The sequence below is a fragment of the Setaria viridis genome, chromosome 2, assembly GCF_005286985.2.
Source record: "Setaria viridis chromosome 2, Setaria_viridis_v4.0, whole genome shotgun sequence".
Classification (NCBI taxonomy): Eukaryota; Viridiplantae; Streptophyta; class Magnoliopsida; order Poales; family Poaceae; genus Setaria; species Setaria viridis.
The window spans coordinates 26080140-26103482 of record NC_048264.2 but is presented as its reverse complement, the minus strand read 5'-3'; the positions used below and the strand labels follow the sequence as shown (position 1 = coordinate 26103482).

The window sequence follows — 23343 nt, the reverse complement described above, 5'->3', positions numbered from 1 at the left end:
GTTGCTGTGTTGAGCTTCTTAGGATGAGAAGAGCTCGATTCTTCTAGCTTTGTGACTTGTTTTGCAATAGGGGCTTGGTTAGGGATATCATCAATAGCAACATTGAAGAACAAGTTGCCATGTTCTTGCTAGTAATAGGCCACAATCAGAGGTTGAAAGTGCATCTAGCCCTTTAGTGGGTTTTGGATGATTGATTGACAACAACGATTAAAGAACTAACAAGTTTGCTGAGTGTCAAATAGGAAATTGATTATCTCACATACACTTGTGTTGGGTATCAAGCCAAAATGATGTGGTGTTGTATAAGCAATCTAGTTCAAGCACAAGACAACAATGCAAATGTAATTCATGCAAAGGCTTAATTATGGTGGGATATCAATGATTCATATGAAATCAATAAATCCATTCAATGAATTGGCAAGCTTATCTAGATCAAATTTAAATGAGACATAAGTGATTGTATATGGGATGGTCTCACATTTGAAGCTTGGTCAAGCACACAATGGATGGATGATTCATGAGATTAACAGTTGATTGAAAGTAAGGCATGACTTGATGACTTGAGATGGTGAAGATAGCAAGGAAAAGCTTCAAGGTACTAAGCAAGGGTAAAGGACAAGCGATGGCTTGGCGTCTAAAGAACCTAGCTACGGTGACGAGGAAAGTACTTGCATTTAGTCGAGGTACTAATCAAGGGCTGATGATCATGTTGATACGGAGGATCAAATCATTATTGGAATATGATTGATGGAAGTGACTTGATGCATTTGGAGTTATTCATATTTGATGAATCAAATCAAGTCACATGCTTAAAATGGCTATGATCATGAAAGGAATCAATTGGACATGTTGACACCCTCTATTTGATGAATATTGAAAGACATGGCATCAGTTTGAAAGAAATCAACTCAAGCGGTTCAATCTCATTTTTCATTTGATCTTGAGTTAATAGGTATGCCGTACTATTAAGAGGGATGCATCATGTTGATAGATGATTATTCATAAGTGCTCAACCCAACCTATGTGAGGTTTGAGTGGGAGAGAGACACGAGAGATAACTCAGCCTGTTGTGGCTGATAATACCGGACATGGACAATCCATAGTTCATCACGAGTCCGTAATAGGGAACTGCGGGTTCCAATCTTTTAGTCCTTGGATCTTCAATTCTAGACCAAATTGACCGACCAAACTTTGAATATATCATCTCCTTGACAATAGAAATCAAATCCCCAAGCCAAAAACTCCAATCCGTGGATGAATCTTAAATCCCCCATCAAACCCTAACCATATTCATCCTTTGAAATCCAAGCAAACCAAGAAGAGATTTCACGAAATACCGGATGTCATGATGAAGAAGCACACGGAGAGTCCGAAGATTTGCACGGATGGTCCGGGGAAGCCTCCAAATTCTTGCCCAAGAAGAGGGGTCCTTTTCTTTGTGGGAAGGTGAAAAAGAGAGAGGGGATGTGTTTGACTCGGTTGAGGAAGAAAAGGGGTTGAATCCTTTAGATAAGTACCCGTTGGGACATTGTCCACTTCCTGCCCGACCGCCGAGGACGGTCCACCCAAGGGGGCGCGGACAGTCCGCCGTGTAATTTTGTCCCCTCTGAACAACTGCGGTGCCTCTGACTTCGCGGCTGACCATTAGCAGACGGTCTGCCTCTGACCGACAGACGGTACGGGGGGGACCGGATTGTCTGCCCGTGAGGGCGCGGAGGTCCGCCATACAATTTCCAGAGACCCTTCAACTGCCACTTGTGAGCTGATTTTGAGACTTAAGCATGGGATCATTAATTGCTCATGAAAAAATGTCTTCTTTTCCACAACCATATCCAAGAATAGATTTATGACCAAAGAACTTATAAATGATGCCTGATCAAGAGTAGAGAAGATACATAACATAAAAATGCACCTAAAATGCTACAAAAATGTGCAAGAAACCATAAGAATCACAAACAAGCACATGAACTTAGTTTCAAGCCACATTTGAGAAGTCAATGACATTTAGCTCATTTCTCAATTTGCAAAACCATTGCTCATCCAAGGGCTTGGTGAATATATCCGCCAATTGATTATTTGTACTAATTCCATCAATTTTGATATTTCCCTTGCTTACATGATCCCTAAGAAAGTGATTCCGAATATCAATATGCTTGGTTCTAGAATATCACATAAGAGAGGTATTTCATTGAAATCCAAACCAAAATCAAGAAGTGTTTGCTTCATCCATAACAATTGAGCACAAGAACTCTCGGCCGAGATATATTCTGCTTCGGTGGTAGAAAGAGCCACAGAGTTTTGCTTCTTTGAAAACCATGAAACAAGAGATCGACCAAGAAGTTGACAACCACCGGACGTACTTTTTCTATCAACCTTGCAACCAGTGTAATCCGAATCTGAATATCCAACCAATTCAAATTGAGCACCCTTTGGATACGAAAGACCAATATTAGGAGAATATCTTAGATATATCATGATGCGCTTAACGGCGGTCAAATGACATTCTTTAGGTTAGGCTTGAAACCTTGCACACATGCACACACTAAACATGATATATAGAGCTTTAAGTCTACCGGTTTACCTTCCTCATCGAGATCAAGATGTCCATTAGTGGCCATAGGTGTCTTGATTGGTTTTGCATTTTTCATACCAAACTTCTTCAATAGATCTTTCACATATTAGATTGGCAAACAAATGTGCCTTCCTCTAATTGCTTGATTTGAAGACCAAGGAAGAAGCTCAATTCACCGATCATAGACATTTCAAATTCCCTAGACATCATCTCACCAAATTCTTCATAAAAACTTTCATTAGCAGACCCAAAAATGATATCATCAACATAGATTTGACAAATAAAAATATCCTTGCCAATTTTCTTAGTGAACAAGGTAGTGTCAACCTTCCCAATTTTTGAAGCGTCCCCACATAAGTAGAGACTAAATGTGATCCAATTATCAGTTCCAGGAGGCCGATAACACATTTATTCAACAGATAGTTCAGAAACCGTACAGCTCCCGAAGGAGCGGGCGGGCAAGCCACACCAAAAGTAAAACTAAAGCGATAGCAATGCAAATCCAAGTTGCAGTCCAGTCGGACTCCGGGCTGCAATCGGAACTATGCGTTAGCGGAAGCATCCTGCAAAAGGGCCAACACCGCAAGCAGCGTTGGGTGCAGACGCAACCTCCTACTCAAGATCCTTGGCGACGTAGTCCGGATCCTCCTCTGAAGCAACAAAAGAGGGGTGAGTACAAAGGTACTCAACAAGTCCAACCCCATCCACGAAGGGGGATACAACAAGAATATGCATAGGATATAACAAGGAAAAGGTTAAGGTTCAATTGCAGTAAAGCTAGATTTTCAACACATGCAAGGATTCATTTTCAAAGAGTTTTCACAAAGTGTTTTATTTAGTAACCGAAACATTGAGTGGGGTTGATCCTACACGAAGGATCCAAGTTTTATCGCTACCTGACTCCTCGTCCGCCGTAGCGCACGGCACAACTGCTGGACACTTCAAAAATCCAACACACGCCATAAAAACCAACCATCTCCAAATGCTAGTTATGTGACCAAGCTGTAACTCGTCCAATGCCGTGGACACGGATACCCGAATAGGTTTTAACTCTGCAGAGGTTGTACACTTTTCCCACAAGTAGGGTCCTGCAGCACGATCACCTTAGTGACGGTACGGATCCTAACAAAGCCTTTACCCACCTTAGCCAAAACTGACTAGTCAACACGGAAGCACCCAAGGGGTTAATGACCCAGCCACGAGGCCGGAACCGGGACCTAAGTCACCAAGAGCTTACTCCTTTTCCATGGGCTCCCGTTGCTCACCAGCATACCTGAAGCCTAGCAGTTCAGCTAGTGGGATTTATGCTAAGCCGTTGCCCAAACAACGGTCGAGTGGTTGCATGATGGTTGAATTAGGCAAGATGACACATCAACTCGGTCCTTAAACATGACAAGATGGATATCTCCCAACCTTGCTCAACCACTAAGGTAAGAGCCCAACATTCTGGCATTTCACACAAGAAACACCCATCCATCTCATCTGTGCATCCCGTCTCTTTACACCCGAAAACCCATTTTCTCAGTTGAACACAGCCACACATTTATTTTCTGAATAAACAAGTGTAGTCATGATTGAATTTGAGTAATGAGTTCCTAAGAATTCTAGCAGTATTTATCATCTAAACAGAGCAACTCATATTTAGAGATAAATATAGGACAACAAGGAATAATCATAACAATCAAGGGGTGGCTATCCAACCATGTCTTGAGATAAAACAATATGCATTTCATAAAATAGGCCAATAGGTTGTGTTTAAAAAAAACTAGGTATTAAATATGCATCAAAGGGTGAGATTGGACTTGCCGTTCTCAAAGCCCTCCAGGAGCTCCTGCTCGCGGTACTAGTCCTCGGGCTCGGGCTCGCGGTCGAACTCCTCCTCGTGCTCCTCCTCGGGTACTCCGCGATCTACGGCACACACAAACGAGCACACAATAAATAAAAAGGAAATAAGATTTTACCCGTTGAGCTCTGAACAGGAAATGTGAACGGAAAATAGGTAGGAGGGGTATTTTCATAAAATTTGGATATGCTTCAGTGGAAATATATGAGAGGAGGCCGTGGTCGAATTTGGGATCAATTGGAGGAAGTTTGGCGCATGAAATGACGAGTTAAACATGGATTAGGGGCTTCATTAGGAGGTTTAGGATTGAATTGCGAGAACTAGGGACCTATTTATGATTATTCTGAAAAGTGGAAGGGCTCATCTGTGAGAATCCCTGGAGAGAGGTGGAAGGGCTAGATTGTAAATAAAAGAAAGTAGAGGGGCAGATCGAAAAGAAGGGGGCTTCTTCTTCCTCTGCTTCTCATGGTGGACAGAGGGAAAGGGAAAGGGGCGGCCAGCCGAGGGTGGCGGCCTAGGCTCGCCGACGGTGAAAGGAGATGGCGGGGGAGGGTAGAGGAGGGTGAGAGGAGTCCATTTGACCCCTCACCTTGGGCGGGTGGCACCGGAAAAGGGGGGGAGGTGCCGACGGCGGCTTGGAGCGGTGCTCCTGGAAGTGGTGGCGGTGGGGGCACTGGCGATGGCGCTTGAGGCGACGGCGCACGGTAGGAAGAGGAGGGGGCGCTGGTGGTGGTGTGGAGGTGCAGGGCTCATCCCCCCCTTTTATAGGCGGTGGGAGGAGCTTGGTGGCTGGTGGAGGCGATGACGGCAGCCGGACTTTCGGCCGGTGGCGTGCCGGAGTGGCAAAGCTCGTGGGAGGCATGGTGGGGACGCGCGGCTCGATCGACGAGGGGCACAGGGGTAGCGATCGGCGTGGAGAGGTGCGCTGGGAGGGGGCGGCGTGCGGTGATCGGCGGACGGGCCGGCGCACAGGGCGGCGACGGGACGGCGGCTTGGCGCGGAGCGAGCGGCGCGGTGCGGCGTGGTTGACCGAGTGCGGGCTCGGGCGGGCGGCGAGCGCGTGGGGTGGGCAGGCGCGCGTGACGTGAGGCGGGGCAGGTAGGCGCGCATGGGCGCGGGGCGCGGCGCGGCCAGGCCAGGCGCGCGTGCATGCGTCCGGCAGCAGGCGGCCAGGAGGGAGGCACCAGAGGTAGAGCACCAGGGGAAAGAGAAGGAAAGAGAGGAAGAAGGAAGAAACAAGAAAGAGACAGGAAGAGAGGAAAAAAAGAAAAGGGAAAAAGGAAAGAAAAAGAGAGAAGGAAAAGGGGAAACGGCTAGAGTTGCAGGATTTGACCGGCACGCGTGATGGATCTGACGGGCACGCGGCCAAAAATACGGGGAACGGAAAAAGAGGGTTGACGACGTCAGGGGCCGGAACGGCGAGTCTGACAGGAAAGAAAGGATTTTTTGGGAGCTGAATGGTCGGAAAAATTTTGGAATGCATTTTTAACGAGTGTTTTAAATTGGTAATTTTTATGGGCGTTACAATTTTGAAGCCCTTAGAAATGAGAAAGTCTCTAAGTCTCTCATACCAAGCACGGGATGCTTGCTTTAGACCATAGAGAGCTTTAGAGAGCTTATACACATGATTTGGCTTCTTAGGATCCTCAAAACCGGGAGGTTGTTCAACAATACTAGTTCACTAATTTTACCATTTAAGAAATCACTTTTAACATCCATTTGGTAAAGTTTTATATCATGTGAGCATGCATAAGCTAACAAAATTCTTATAGCTTCTAGTCTAGCAACAAGAGCAAAAGTTTCACTAAAATCGAAATCTTCGACTTGAGTGTAGCCTTGAGCAACTAATCTTGCTTTGTTTCTCACAACAATACCATCTTCATTTTGCTTGTTGCGAAAGACCCATTTTGTACCAATAACATTATAGGTCTTGGGCCTCTCAACCAATTCCCAAACTTGATGTCGAGTGAAATTATTCAATTCTTCATGCATAGCATTCACCCAATCCGGATCTTGAAGTGCTTCATCTACATGGTTAGGTTCAAGAGAAGATTCAAAAGAGTAATGTTCACAAAAGGAAGCAACACGAGATCGAGTTTGAACACCCTTACTAATTTCACCCACAATTTGGTCAATGGGGTGATCTTTGGCAACATGATGATGAATTCTTTGTTGAACAACCGGCTCGTGGGTTGATGTAGAAGGAGGAGTAGTGGAGGCCAATTACTCATTATCTTGAGGAATATCATCATTTCTTGCTTCATCATTTTGTTGATCTTGATCATTTTTAGTAGAGTTAGATGGGTTCACTCTAGTAGAAATTGATGGACCATCATCCTCATCTTCTTCTCTAGGCTTGATATCCCCAATAGACATAGTTTTCATTGCCTTGCTCAAGCCTTCATTTCTCACGTCATCCAAGTTCTCTTTTTCATCTTGAGAGCCATTTGTTTCATCAAACTTAACATCATAGGCTTCCTCAACAAAATATTTTGATTTGTTGTATACTCTATAAGCCTTGCTACAAGATGAATATCCAAGAAGAAATCCTTTATCACATTTGCTTTGAAATTTGGATAGCCGGGTACCTTTTCTTAGAATATAGCATTTGCAACCAAAAACCCGAAAATTGGAAATATTTGGTTTCCTTCCAATAAGAAGCTCATAGGGTGTCTTGTTGAAGAATCTATGACAATAGAGCCGATTTGATGCATGACAAGCGGTGTTGATTGCTTCAGCCCAAAATGAATCCGAAACATTATATTCCGAGAGCATTGATCTTGCCATGTCAATCAAAGTTCTATTTTTCCTCTCAACTAGACCATTTTATTTTGGTGTATACTTGGTTGAGAATTCATGTTTGATGCCCTTTTCGTCACAAAATTCCCCAACTCTTGTGTTGTTGAATTCACTACCATTATCACTTCTTTCTTCAATTTGAGATCAAATTCATTTTCGGCCCGTGTCACAAACTTCTTAAAGATATCAAAAGTATTGGCCTTGTCATGAAGAAAGAATACCCATGTATATCTTGAATAGTCATCAACAATCACAAGACAATAACAATTTTCACCAATGCTTCTATATGTAGTTGGACCAAATAAATCCATATGCAATAATTCCAACGGTCTAGTGGTTGACATAATGCTTTTAGATGGATGAGAGTTAGCCACTTGTTTTCCGGCTTGACAAGAACTACACAATTTGTCCTATTCAAATTTCACATATTTCAAGCCTTCAACTAGATCATGTTTCAATAACCTATTTAATCGTTTCATTCCAACATGAGCTAGCCTTCTATGCCATAACCAACCCATAGATGATTTTGAGAATAAGCAAGTTGTCAAATTAGCATGGCTAAAAGAGAAATCCACAAGATACAAACTCTCATGCCTAAAACCTTTGAATCTGGAAACTTTCCCATCCATACTAGTAACCTCAAAACCATCACTAGTGAAAGTGCATTTGTAACCAAGATCACAAAGTTGAGCAACCGATAACAAATTGAACTTGAGTGAATTGACCAATAGAACATTGGAGAGGGAGTGATCATTGGAGATAGTAATTTTACCCAAACCTTTCACTTCACCCTTGCCATTATCACCAAATTTAATATTATTATATCCAGGTGCTTCATCATCAATAGAGGAAAATATTTTTGCTTCGCTGGCCATATGTTGAGAACAACCACTATCAGCTACCCAATGTCTTCCTCCAGCCTTGTAATCCACCTACAAAAGAGAGTTAAGTTCTTTTAGGTACCCAAACTTGTTTGGGTCCTTGGATGTTTGTGACCAAGACCTTTGGTACCCAAATGTCATTCTTTTTAGCACCAAATGTAGGTAACCCAACATATTTTGCAACAATATTTCCTTTAGCATTTTTCTTAAGAACAAAGCTAGGATCAAGAGATACGGTTTGCTTCTTTCTACATTCATTCACAATATGACCACCACTTTTGCATTTTTCACAATATTTGCCTTCATTCTTAACAAAAGTGGTTTTCTTAGGAACAAATGCATTTTTACCTTTCTTATGAATATAGCCAAGACCTTCACGATTTAAAGTGAGTTTTTGGCTTGACCATATATGTTTGAATTGGGCTCTACTATCATAACATTTTTTTAAGTCTTTAACCAAGCAATTTACTTCCTTCTTTAGCATCTCATTTTCTATGATAAGAGAAGAATCACATGAAGAGCTATCACTCATACAAGATATATTACTTGAGCTACATTGAGTGTTAGATGAACTAGGCATGCAAGATTTAACAATAGGCATATTACAAGCAACATCCATGTTCAATTTTCCTTTGGCTTCATGCGCAAGGAGAGAGTTTTGAGCTTCCTCAAGCTTCTGATGAGTTTCCTTTAGATTCTCATGAGAAGTCTTTAGCTCCTCATAGGATCCTTGAAGTGATAAGTATTTCAACTTCAAGTCCTTAAACTTTTTTCTTCTCTTTGCGCATGTAGTCATCAGTTTCATTTAGCATGTTGACAAGATCACATAGGTAACATTACTATCATCATCATTATCATTATCATTATCATCTAGTGATACCTTTGCATCTCATTTTGCCATAAGACAAAAAGGTGAAGAGAAGAGTGATGGAGCTTCCTTGATGGCGATGCCGGCAATTCCCTTTGAGGGCTTCTCATCATCATCATCATCCAAGTCGGAGCTAGCATCGGAATCCCACTCAACATAGTAGGCTTGGCCATTCTTTTTCTTCTTATAGAATTTCCTCTTTTTGTTATCATCACTTTTCTTGCTCTTGTTCTTCTTGTTTGGACAATTTGCCGCAATATGCCCAAATTCACCACTCTCAAAGCTGTGGCAGAACCGCCTACATTAACCTGGCCAAGATGCACTTAAGTTGCTTAACATGTGATCCTGCACCTTAAACAAGTCAACTTAGTCGTCCATCAGATTTCATCCGATAAACCACTTAACTCAGGATCGAGAAAGCATTGCTCACACGAGGGTAAAAGGTTTCAGAGATTACAACATTCTAATCACATTAATATAGTTCAACTTTTAATGCACCAGAGTTTTGCAAAATTCAAACATAGTTTGCAAGGTTTCAAACAACGAAGAAGTAAAATAGGTGGAAGCTAAACATCGATACACGATATCATGATGAAGCTAACCATGACATCAATGACCCTTGTCCTCGCCATTCGAGGAGGGATCCCACTCGACCGACCTCGGAGGGAGCTGAGTAGGCAAGTGAGGCTAGCAGCCACTTTAGAAACATCGACATTACCTGAAAAGTTATGCCACAAGTAAGGCTGAGCAACTAATACTTAGCAAGACTTAATCGACAGGTGAGCACTACTTCAGTGACTCCTAGACATGTAGGCTCTTTGGCTGAGGGTTTGTTTTTGCCAAAAGCGACTACGATTGATCCTTACTTTCAATATTTCAGCCACAAGTTCTAAATTTATTAACCAGTATAAATTAGCAAGCAAGCATTGTTTCCAAACAATTTAATGACAAGCATCAAGATTAATACCATCATTGTGTTCCATCTTTACTCAATGAAGCATAGCGATCAAGCAGTCCCAAATTGTGAGAGGTAGGCGAATTGATTCAAGTTTATTAACCATGCATGACGAACCTAATCCCACGACATCCGCGCACCATGAAGGGTCACTTCACTTGTCAGCCATCCCCATCGATCCCTAGATACGTGTCGGGTCCACTTTCCTTGGTACAAGGCTCCACAATCCTGATCTGTGCCGTACCGACCACGTCCCTGTTCAATCATGTACTAGGCTTCCCCATACTATACTAGGTATGAGATTAGTACTTTCAAACACTTGATCATGAATACCAACACTTTTCAACCTTAGTCCAATTTTAAGAAGATAGACGGGGCAAACCACCGAGTACCGAACATAAGCCCAACCCCGTCCATCGTCCTTATGGTTGCAACATAAGTAAATCAATCAACTCCTATAGCTCGCGAGTGACAGGCAATCACTTGACTTTTACCGTGTCCTATTTAAGCATTGCATCTACTCGACTTATCATACTAGTGTTCAGATCAAGAGGTTACTAAGTTCATGCATCTATGGTTTCAATCAACTCCTAGAAACGTAAATGCACAAGCATAAGCATCAATATAATTGCATAAGTTTAGAAAACAGGAAACATGCTCCGAGGCTTGCCTTCATGTTCAGAAAATGTTAGCAGATCTTCGGTTTGCTCTTGCTCGAGCTCGACTTCCACGTGATGCTGATCAGCTGCTGGTTCCTCTTCTTGCATGGGGGGAGCTCGTAGGTTCCGTCGGTGATATTAACTTCTACACGATATGCATATGCAAATGATTCAATATGCAAGTTCAAGGATCTGAATGGCATTTCATATAATATTATAAACTGAACTTCATTGCATGATTTGTCATACCCAACCCAACACTTTCACTAAAATACCGTTGGAAGAGTAATTTCATATGAGTTAAACCCTTGGCCTTCTAGATAGTGATTGTGTACACCTACATGACATGTTTATTTACTTAAGATCAGAAAGTTATCCTGTTTCTAATGTTTTTATGTGCTTCTTCCAATATTACCTTTTGGAGGTGCCATTATCTCGGATCCCGGCGGCCCCAGGCAGTCAGACTCCCCACTCGCGATGAGAAGCGGTGGCTTGCCTGTCTTCAGATGCCGATTTAGGCGTCGTGGATGTGTCATGCAGTTGAAGGGGTGGCGTTAATCTTTGGCGAGTTGTCCTCAACTCTGAGAGATCTAGCAGGGAGGAGCACAACACGACAAGCTGGATCTCAACGTTTGGCAGGTGAGTTGCAGGTTTTTCACTGCGAGGAAATCGTTTTTTAATGGATTTCTGACTTCTCTCATCCAACTTTATAGATTGGATTGTTATAATTCCAGTTCCGCCTCTACTACCACATCCAGGATTTCACAACGAGAACAAGATTAGTGCAGTGTTCTAACACCTCCTTGAATTTGGTTCATATTTTTTTTTATGAAGTTCATAATTTGTTTTGGTGTCCCAATACTTTGATTCTTTAATAAGAGTGCATTCAGATGAGATGTATGCCACAAAGTTCAGTAGAGGCTCCATAACTCTAATGAGTTGATCAGTGCAACTATTAAATACAAAGGAGTGAGGTCAATCGTACTGCCAGATGAACTAAAGAGTTTGGCTATAAGTGAATATTGTCTTATGGTTGCCATGTTGATTACGTATAAGCCGTAGAGTACTGAAGGAAATGGAGCAGTTCTTGAAATGGAGCAGTTCTTTCACCATTTGTTATTTTGTAGTGGCGTAATTTCATTTTTCACAATTAATAACCCTAGACATAACTAGAAATCTCTTCTCATGGTGAGATGTATGCTAACACACATCATACTTGTGGAAAGCATGTTATGTTAGCAATTAGCATCACTACCGGAAACAATAACTTTGCCGAGTGCCCCAGGCACTCGGCGAAGGGCCAAATACACTCGGCAAAGGGTTTGCCGAGTGTAACACTCGGCGACCTTTACTCGGCAAAGTTTCCTACGGCAAATAGTGTGTTTGCCGAGTGTCGATCATCGGGCACTCGGCAAAGTCTTTGCCGAGTGCCACAATACACTCGGCAAAATATAACACTCGGCAAAAAGGTGGTAACGGTCAGCGACGGTAACGGCTACTTTGCCGAGTGTCAGACGGCGGACACTCGGCGAACCTATAAAGTTTGCCGAGTGTATTTATACATGGCACTCGGCGAACCTATAAAGTTGGCTGAGTGTATTTAAGATGACACTCGGCGAACCTTTAACCTTTGCCGAGTGTATTTACACATTGCACTCGGCGAACCTTTAATCTTTGCCGAGTGTATTCTATGCAGCACTCGACAAAGAGGCCCCGCCCGCCAAATTTGTTTCAGCCATTTGCCGAGTGTTTGCTAGCGGCACTCGGCAAAGTTGCGTATTTTGCCGAGTGCCTTCTCTTGGCACTCGGCAAACGGGCCTCCTGCAAAATTTTTTTGGCACCTTTGCCGAGTGTTTTGGCAATGCACTCAGCAAAGACGTCGATTCAACAGAAAATGGCCTATTTGCCGAGTGTTAACACTCGGCAAAGTGCCCGAGCTCCCCCTACAAAACAAAAATGTTACGTATAAAAGACCCCTCTCAAAAAAACAACCAGAGAAGCACATGCATATAAATTACACCACAAGCATATAAATTGCAGCACAAGCATCACAAGCACACAAATAACATTCACAAGTTCTCGTCAAAACAGGTAATTCACAAGTTTTACCACAGCTAACACCTCTAGTTCACAAGTCACTGAGGAGGATGAGGAGGATGAGGTGGATGAGGAGGCTGAGGAGTATGTGCAGGTGGCCACTGCTCCCAAGAAAATTCTGCATTGGACGCTGCCGATTGATTCTGCACAAAGTTATAGAGATTGCATTAGTCACTTTTCTAGTGTAAGTCTGTAGTGCCTGTAGTTTCTAGTTTAACTCTAGATTGATTGTAAGGTTGAGAGTGACTCACAGGAGTAGCTGCAGGAGGTGGTGGAGGTGGCGGGAATAGGTTCGGTGGCATAGGTGGTGGAGTCTGACCTAAACTGTGAAAGACACTCTGCATGTATTGGAACATCTGCTCCGTCCTCTGCCTTTCTACCTGCCGATCCGCCTCGATCCTCGCCTCTAGTTCCTCCCGGCGCTTCCGTTCTACCTCCACCTGGGCCTACAATATTTCATCCCAATGTCTTATTGCCAATGCCAAGATATGAACAAAATGAATGAAAAATTAAAGAAACAGGAATAACCTGCAGAGCCTGCATCTGTAACTGTGCAGCTGTAGGCCGTGCCCGTATCGCGGGGCTCGAGTCCGTGCTCCTTGCTCGGATCTGGGAGAGGGTGGGAGTACTGGCAGTGTCGATCACACTATCTCCAATCCAGTACCTGCCATGCTTCTTCCCTCCTCCCACCCTCATCACAATTTCAGGATCTATATCCTGAGAGCTCGGATCGAACTCTGGCCCATGAACCTCCCTCGCCATTGCTGTGTACTCGGTGACGCGGCTGTGGATGCTGGGATGGCTGTATGCCTCGGGCGGGTCCTCCGGGTTGAAGTCGATGTCTGCCGAGGCCTTGCCCTTTTTGGACATAACCCATGCCTTGAACCAGGAGCACTCCTGGCCTTCATGTGATGACGTCTGCGGCAAAAATACAAAAGGATTACAAAATATGCAGTATTATGTGCATTATGTGTGAGAATAAAGAAATGAATTCACGTACCCATTTTTCCTTGTATTCATCAAGGCTCAGGCTGCCTTGATGGTGTGGTGCATATGGCATCTGCAGACACCGCTCCCGACAAGCAATGTGGTTCTCCAACCACCCGGGCTGCAACCACACGTCCACCATTTGTTCCCAGCATCGGGTAAAGGATCGGCACCACCACGGAGGCACCTACATCATCAAGTGTGTGACATATAACAAAAGAAGTGAAGCGTAATTAATCTCAAAAATACTAAATATTAACTTTTTGTACGTACCATCATGAATTCTTCCTTCGTCAGGTTCATTGTCCTGGCCTCTTCTTTTTTGACCCTCATCCTTTTGTATTCAGCATAGAAGTCGATGATGGCCTGAACCCGCGCCTCGTAGTGCATGTCCTTAACGAGCTTCTTGGCGGCTTGTTCAATGACGGAGGCCGCCCTAGCCTCGAATCCCTCTTGGCATCTATAAAAGTCCTGCGTATAGACACATTGCAAACAAGTATTTTTTCAAGAATGTCTAGCGAAACTTGTGTATTAAGCAATCTAGTGCTTCGAATACTTACCCACAGCTCGGCCTTCACCCGCTCCGCCTTGTTCGCAAATTGCCTGTGGTCACGATCACCGACGTCGGCGGCGGCGACGTAGTGGTCCCACGTGTAGGCCGGCTCCTCCTGTCCGGCGAAGACCACTAGACCGGGAAAGTGTAGCCTACACAAAAGACCGATGATGCCGTTGACCTTGCGGTTGTGGGCACCCCCACTGAGCTTAGTCCAACTCCTGCACAAGTGAGTAATATACATTATTAGTTTCTATTGTAAATTTCAACATATCAAAAGTACTGAGAATATGTAAAGGAACTTACTTTGCCCCGATGGGTTGAATCAGTGGGCGTAAATGAAGAGGGATCGGTCGCCTCGGGAGGGACGAGGGACCTCGCAACCAGATCTTGGACTGCGAATCCCCTGCCTCCTCCCCTGCCTCCTGCCCCTGCTCCTACTCCTGCTCCTGCCCCTGCTCCTGCTCCTGCTCTTGCTCCTGCTCCTGCTCCTGCTCTACCTCCGCCTCGTCACTAGAGGCGTGCGCGGAAGGTACCTCCTCCGACGACGACAACGAAGGCGCAGGCGAGGGGGGCCTCACCCCTTTACCCTTTCCTCGACCCCTGCCCCGACCCCTGCCTCTAGCAAGGACCTGTGCCCCCTCCGTTTCCTTGGCCTGTGCATCACCCCTGCCTCCACCCCTCCCTCGATGCCTCGCTCGACCTCTCGATGCGTCTGACCTTGTACCTGACCCTGAAGCTGCAGCTTTTAATTTTTCGTAAAGTGCTGCAATCTTCCTTGTACCACTCACCATTGTTGAGTCACCTGCATTTGCCAAGAGTTAACCAATTAGCACAGATAGTGTATAAGATGTGCAAAATAAAGTAAACATACTTAATAAATAACATGGTATGACAAATAATAAATAAATTTGTACGGCCCATACATGTCTTAGAAATAATCGTCATGATTAGGATTAGCTGGATCATAAGTCTCATCATCATCGCTGTCACGTGTGTCAATAAAATCATTCTCGTGCTCCGAAGGAGGAGTGTCATCATCAATCTCCTGTCCTAACTGTAACCGCTGAAGTAATTCTAACTTCTTCATATTATGAACCTCCTCTCCAGCATCATCGTCAGCAACTATTTCATTGTCCACTTCCATTCTCATACCGTCGGTTAAATCAATCTCAAAATTCCCTTCGAGCCCATCTTCTTGAAAAAAATCTCCGTCATATGTGTTGGGGTCAATGTTGTAATCTTCATTGTTTGGTACAGGTAATTTACCGTGCGGTGATACCTTGTACACAACATCCCAACCTTTAAGACGGTCGTCGGATTGGCACGGGTATGACAAATAATAAACTTGCGTGGCCTATTGAGCCACAATGTATACATCGTCTCCTTCTAAGACGGATGATTGGCGAATTTCGACTAACCCAAGATTAGGTGCCCGTCTCACGACTGATGGATCAAACCAATGGCATTTGAATATGACTGGATTAAGAACTTTGCAACCATGAAAAGTCAGTTCGTATATCTCTTCAATTCTTCCGTAGTACTCTACACCATCAAAGCCTAGCGTAAAAACTCCGCTATTTGTCATTTTTTGATTGGGCCGACTATGCTCATGGCTTGTTGTGTGAAAGCGATATCCATTTACATCATAACCGGTAAAAGATTTGACCCTGTAGGCACAGCCATCGGCAACCTGTCTCAACTCGGCATTCATAGACGAATCGGTTTGAGCCTGCAAGTTGAAGTAGGGTGGTTCGTTATATTATTCGCATATACGATCAACTTCTAATCAAGCTAAGTACGAGCTAAAATCGACTGTACCTTATGTTTGAACCAAGAAATGAAATTGGGCATTCCATTTCCTGCACCCTCTTTGAGAAGAGTCTCGGCTTCGTGTGGGGTAGGTTCCCTTGAATTATGCCAGAACTTACGATGGAATTCCCTGTACCAACGAGAAACATGATAGTATGTCGAAGAATACTGACAAATTCAGAAAAGACTAGTTTGTTCAGAACTTACAGTATGTACGGCTCCACCTCGGATAGGTTGGTCAATACATACAACATGATAGTGCGCCACTCTTTATGTTTCAATTTTTTTTGTGTCGCACCACTTGCACTTCCAAGTTGTCCTCGAAAAAGACTAAGGCTCGATTCAACTTCGCTGTCATTGTAACGAGGCGGTGGATTGTGCACGTTAGGAAGGTTGTCAGCATAGTATTTTGTTGTGAAGTTTGACACCTCCTCCAGAATGTATGCCTCTGCAATGGAGGCTTCAATTTTGCATTTGTTTTTACATTTAGTTCGAAGAACCTTTTGACACCTCTCAATTGAATAGCACCAACGGCCTTGCACAGGCCCCCCCATTCGTGCTTCATAAGGGAGGTGTAAAATCATATGCTGCATCGGATTGAAGAAGCCAGGAGGAAAGATCTTCTCCAACTTACAGAGCAACACAGGCGCCATTCTTTCCATTTCGTCAACCATGGTCCGAGATAACTCCTTAGCACAAAGCTGGTGGAAGAAATTACTCAACTCCGCTAGTACCTGCCACACATGCTCAGGGACATAACCTCGAACCATCACCGGAAGTAGGCGCTCAATCCATATGTGATAATCATGACTTTTGAGCCCGTTGATTCGCATAGTAGCTAAGTTCACTCCCCTCTTCAGATTTGCTGCATACCCATCAGGGAACATTAACGTTTGGAACCATTCTAATACCTCCCTCCTTTGGGCCCTCGTCAGGACGAAATCAGCCTTAGGCTTTCTCCACGACTTGCCTGCTCTGGGAGGCGCCATGTCTAACTTTGGTCTGTTGCATAACATTGCTTGATCCACTCTAGCCTTAACGTTATCCTTTGTCTTGTCAGGAATGTCCATAATTGTACCAAAAATTGCCTCGGCAATGTTCTTTTCAGTGTGCATAACATCAATGTTGTGTGGGAGAAGAAGATCATCAAAATAGGGGAGGTTCCACAAGCACGATCTCTGAGTCCAAGCATGTTGCTCGCCATATCCCACAAAATAACCATCTTGATTGTTGACCTCAAGAGCGTCTAACTGAGCACGAACCGCGGCTAAGGTAAGCATCTGCGGTGGAGGGTCGTTAACTACGACATCTTTTGTAAAATTTCTAATATCTCGTCTGAAAGGATGGTCAGGAGGAAGGAATTGTCGATGTTTGTCGAATGAAGAATATTTGCCACCCTTCGTCAACGAAATGAATTTCAAAGAAGCCTTGCATACTGGGCATGGGAACTTCCTGTGAACACACCAACCACAGAAAATACCATATGCTGGCAAGTCATGCAGGGAGTAGTGGTACCAAACATGCATCTTGAAGTTTGTCCTTGTAGCACGGTCGTATGTCCATACCCCTTCATCCCATACACGGACCAAATCATCAATCAAAGGCTCCATGTACACACTCATATTATTTCTGGATGTTCTGGAATTATCAACGATAAAAATATGTTCTGTCGCTGAAAGAGAACACCAGGGGGGAGATTCAGGGGGATAACGAACATAGGCCAACAGGTGTACGGGGCGGCAGCCATTCCATAAGGATTGAACCCATCTGTTGCGAGCGCAACACGTACATTACGAGCCTCTCGAGCTTTCTCATGATAAATCGCATCAAACTTTGTCCATGCTTCGCCATCGGATGGGTGTACCAGCTTCTCAGCATTGTATCGACGTCCGGTTTTGTGCCATGTCATTTGTTTCGTGGATTCTTCACACATGTATAGCCGTTGGATCCTCGGTATGAAGGGAGGGTACCGAAGGATCTTCACAGGAATTGCAAGCTACTTCTTCTGACCTTCACCAGAGTCTACCTCCAGGAACCTAGACGATTCGCACTTTACACAGTACTTTGATTCCGCATATTCCTTTCTAAATAAGATACATCCCTTCGGACAAGCATGTATCTGCTCGTACGGCATCTTAAGTGCACGAAGAAGTTTTTGTGCCTCATACATAGACTTTGGCAAGATGTGATCCTCCGAGAGCAGACTCCCAAAAATTGTCAACATAACATCGAAGGCGTTTCGACTCAAGCTAAACTGGGACTTCACAGCCATTAGACGTGCAATGGCATCCAGTTGAGAGACCTTGGTATGCCCGTGAAGGGGTTGCTGTGCCGCACACAACATGTCGTAATACGCCTTTGCGGTAGCCTCGGGTTCCTCCTCCCTACGAGCTTCATGATAGTCATCTAACATGTCTCCCACCCCGGCGTCATCATCATATTGCTCGATCCGTTGTCTGATGACCTCGTCCCTCCCACGATCGAATTCACCATGGTAGATCCAGATGGTATAGTCTGATGTAAAACCATGCCTAACAAGATGTTTACCCATTTCTAACTTGGTTTGCCGACGCAGATTTCCACATTTGCTACATGGACACCAAGTATCTCTTCCTCCTTTGATCCTTGCAAATGCCCGTTCCAAGAAAGCATCGGTCTTGTTTATCCATTCATCGGTCAACGAATTCTGACTAGATCGGCCCGTGTACATCCACTGACGATCCTCTATCCTCTAGCATATCAGCAAGTAATATAAAAACTCACGTTGCATCTACACGTTCCTATATTATCTATTAGGTGAAGATAGGTCCTAATCCCACACAAGGATGTGTAGGTGGGATTAGTTTCCATGGTCTACTGCGATCCGAGATAGAATTTCGGCAGCACCTCCCCGCTGTTCTCCAAATACACGTCCTGGAATGGAGATTGTGTATCCGGAGAACAATTGGGAGGTGCTGCCGAAATTCTAACTCGGATCGGAGTAGACTATGGAAACTAAACCCACCTACACATCCTCGTGCTGTCCAAAGTGACGTGGACAATTCGAAACAGATACGGTTATAAATATGCAAACATCTACATATTTCCAACCGTATCTCTTTCGAACAGGAGACGCCTAACTAGGTTACGTGATATACGAACATCATACGGAAATAGAGGTATAGGATGACTCACCTTGCTATCGTACAAAGTGACGACTCGAGGACGGTAACGTAGCCTCTCCTGCAAAAAAAAGAACATACAACTGTCAACTACAATTTTCGGCAGCACCTCCCCTGCACGTGGAGGTTTCCATAACCTGCATCAAATGAAACGGCACGATGGCCGACAACCACATGTACAAAAGAAGGAACGGCACGATGGCCGACTTCCACAAACATTCTTATACCTTAGATTCTCAAGAAAAACATCATTTTCTAATTTCTACAACTACAGCCCTACAATTTCTAATTTCTAATTTCTAATTTTAACCTACTTCCTAATTCTGAATTTGTAACTTGAAAAAGAAATATTCATTACCGGAAGGGTGAGGGACGCTGGCCTAGAAAGTCGATGGGACGTCCGGCGGCGGCGGGAGCGTTAGGGGCGGGGCACCAGGGTCCAGGACGCCGGTGGCAGGGGGGCATGGGCCGGGGAAGGGGTGCCGGTGCCGGGGACGCCGGGGCCAGGCCGGGGGCGGCCGTTGGGGCGGGCTGCCGGACAGGGGGCGCCGGAGCCGGGGCCGCCACGGTCGGGGCGGGGCCGGCCGGTGGGGCGGGCCGCGGGGAAAAGGGCGCCGGCGCCGTCGGGGTTGGGGCGTGGGCGGCGGCCGGGCCGGGGCACCGGGGCACGGGCGGCGGCGGTGGGCCGCCGGGGGCGCGCGGAGTCGGGCGGCGGCGGGGTGCCGGGGCGCCGGGGCGAGCGCAGCGGCCGGCGGTGGCGGACAGCGGGTGGCGGCGGCGGGTTGCACAGGAGCGCGGCGGGGCGACTCGAAGATTTTGGGATAGAGGCCAGGCCGCGCGCGGCGGTTCGGGAATAACATAAGTCCGGTTCTTTGCCGTGTGCCCGCGATCTGGCACTCAGCAAAGTAAAGAAATTCGAACGGCCAGGTACTTTGCCGAGTGCCTTGGATCTGGCACTCGGCAAACCTTCTTCCTTTGCAGAGTGCCAGATCCAAGGCACTCGGCAAAGACACGTTTTTCTTTTTTAAAGCAGGAGGAGAATACTGCAGTGGGCCCGTGTACCCTTTTTGCCGAGTGCCTGCGATCTAACACTCGGCAAAAACTACCTTTACCGAGTGTTTTTTTATGCACTCGGTAAAATACACTAATATTTCATGTACCTTCTTAAACAACATGTTTTACAGATCTTTTCCTAATATACTTGGGCAAAATCGTGTCAACATCACTCAAAAATGTTTAAATTATTTTTCTACTGATAATGTTCTATTATTTCATGCAGTTATAGCGAAAATTGCATTTATATCTACTAAAAATCTATAATTGCATTTAATCAATAAAAAATAGTAAACGCATCCAAAAAATTTCCAAATTTTGACACGAACCAATCTGTGTTGCATGTTGCCTATGCAAAAAGATTTGAAGCCAAACGTTAACTCAAGTGTCACTTGGACTCCAAATCTTATTGTGTCCTCTCTAACTTCTATGAATCCTTCGAGGAGATGCGTCGGCTTCTAAGCATCATATGTCAGAAATTGGGCAAAACCTTCTCAATTTTTTACCACAGCCTCCACACATAATATCATGACATCTTGACAAATCTTGTGATTTTCAGATTTCGTTTGCTTTTTTTAGAATTTAACCACCATTCAACCACACGTTCGTGGTCGTGTTTTTTAAAAACAATGTTGAAAATTTCTTTTCATTTCCTGGTTGAGAACTCAATCCGGACTCCATAATATGGATATAATTTTTCCACTGATTAAAAACCATCATTTCATGTACATGCAGTTAAAATCTGACATGAATAAAAAAATTCTTATTAATGCAATCATTTCATTAAAAATAGCAAACAGACCACAAAATATACCAACTTTTCTTATGGATTACAAAATCTCCTACGTGGGGAGTAGAAAAAGTGTGGAGGCTAGGGGACGACTTTTTTTTTTGTTCGCCGAGTGCCAAAATTTTACACTCAGCGAAGTAATATGTTTGCCGAGTGTCCAGGGCTAGGCACTTGGCGAACGGACACGTTTGCCGAGTGTCTTGTGTTGGCACTCGGCGACATTCTCGATTTGCCGAGTGTCGGAGGGCGGCCCTCGGCGAAGGGCCTCTTTGCCGAGTGTCGGAGTCCAACACTCGGCAAAGAACTAACGGCCGCCCCAGTCCAGTGACGGACGGCACACGTGCGATGCACGCGCCGTTGATTTACCGAGTGTCAGACTTTTGCCGAGTGTCACTGAGAGGTTTGCCGAGTGTCGAATTTACGGCACTCGGCAAACGACCTCATTGCCGAGTGTAAAAATTTTGCCGAGTGCCACGTTGAATACACTCGGCAAAAAGGCCCTTTGCCGAGTGCCCGAAGGAAAGCACTCGGCAAAAGTTTTACACTCGGCGAAGTTACTGTTTCCGGTAGTGCATGCCCTAACTCAGGGTTATTATACTGAAATAATGGAGGCTAATGGTTGGAGCAGATGAAATGTATGCTAACACACAACGTACTTTCCACAACTCATGGTGGAAGGTATGCTGTGTGTTAGCATGCCCCAACTCGCCACTGGATTTGCCTTGTGGAAGTCCTCAAGAATTGGGTTTTTTGTTTCGGTAATTTTGGCATAATAAATTTTTAAACCATATGTTGTGCTTTTTGCTGCTCAGGGAAGAGATGGTCCTACAAATATCTGCTCGTCAGAACTATTAGTTTGTAGCTCTATGTCCTATCATGCATTAAATTACGTAGTCTTGACAATGGTTCCTTGTATACCATACCATAAAGGCTTAAATGAGTATAATCTAATAGATAGAATTTTTTTGAAATGATCCCATTGCAAATAACTTTTGGTTTCTTGGAAATTGATGTATATCGAATGAGACAACACCCATGGTCACCATTTTACTCCAATTTTGGATTTTTTTTTCTAATCTGGGAGCGACCTTGAGATTCAACCATCATGTTCTTGTACATGTGTGGACTGCAGCTATTATTTGTGTAATACCTTTGCTACTGGCATTCTGATTTTTTTTCCCTTCGCACATGTGGTTGGAAGAAAGACACAGGAGTGTCTTACGGACCAGTAATTCATTGTGCATGAAGAAATATCATTTAACATTTCCTTGGTAAATGGCTACTGCCTCAATGGTTCTTTGCAGATTATTGTAAGCCATATTTCTGTTTTCCCCCTTTTTTTTGGCTTGCATCTATTTTCTATGTCGATTTTTTCTTACCATGCTCTGATGTGCTGGGTGTGCCAAATTGCAGGTCATTTATTGCTGATAGGGCTTTGACTACTTTGTTCTGATGATGATACTCGTGATTTCATTTTTCATGACGACAATGGCTGCTGCTACAGGAGGCTACAGGATTATCGATTTAGATGTACCATTAATCCGTTATATGCATAATGGATAATAGGTTTTTATCTCTTTCTTTGTAAAACTCTTGTCAACGAGTGAATTCTTTAGTTCTTTTGGTCTTGTCTCACTCCCTGAAAGTAGCTTTGTGATCTCATATGTGTAGTGGAGCTCGTGCTCTCAGACGATCTCGTCGCGGAGGTGCGTTGTAGGGCCCGTTTCCTAGAGTCGTCGTCGCGCGGATCCGACTCTGGGCGCATGCCCAATCAACCCCCTTCTGTTGCTCGCGCTGCCGTACCGGCAAGCAAGGACTCGAAGATTCTCCTACTCAAGGCAATCACGCCTTCAGTTAAGATTGATTCGCCTGCTGAAGGCAAGCAGGACGACGTTCTATTTAGTGGCAATATGGTCTAAAAGTGTATATGTATCTATGTCGCTGCCCTGTTGCCCTGATGCTATAATTTGAACATGATGCTAGATTGAATGTGAGTATGCTACCTGATGATCCCTGGCCTAAATAGTTGTAAAAAAATATTGTAATCATGTTCAGAATATCCACACCGATGGAGTGCGAAACCGATGGGTAATCCATTTAATCGGTTGCATCTTGTTCAGGTCCTGGCTGGCCTCCTCGCCTTGCCGTGTCGTTCAGCTCATTGCTCGTCCTCGGCGTCATGGGGTAAGGCACTGCGCGCTTCAGGAATAAACCAATCGGACAGAGATTATGGCAGAAAATATACACCCTATGTGGAATCCCGTCCAAGTCTTCCTTTTGAAAACGGAAGGGAGAATATAATAATCTAACATG

The 23343-nt window shown here is 44.5% G+C and overlaps 1 protein-coding gene across 1 annotated transcript; it reads right to left on the bottom strand.

Moving 5' to 3' along the window:
* Positions 1–8984: 8984 nt before the first annotated feature.
* Positions 8985–23211, bottom strand: LOC140221887 (uncharacterized). Its single transcript, XM_072291844.1, has 7 exons — positions 23176–23211; positions 18170–18757; positions 13203–13283; positions 13067–13120; positions 13010–13033; positions 12710–12804; positions 8985–9261 (listed from the first exon to the last, which is right to left on the bottom strand). The coding sequence occupies exons 1-7, from the start codon at positions 23209–23211 to the stop codon at positions 8985–8987; spliced, it is 1155 nt and encodes a 384-aa protein (XP_072147945.1).
* Positions 23212–23343: the final 132 nt, after the last annotated feature.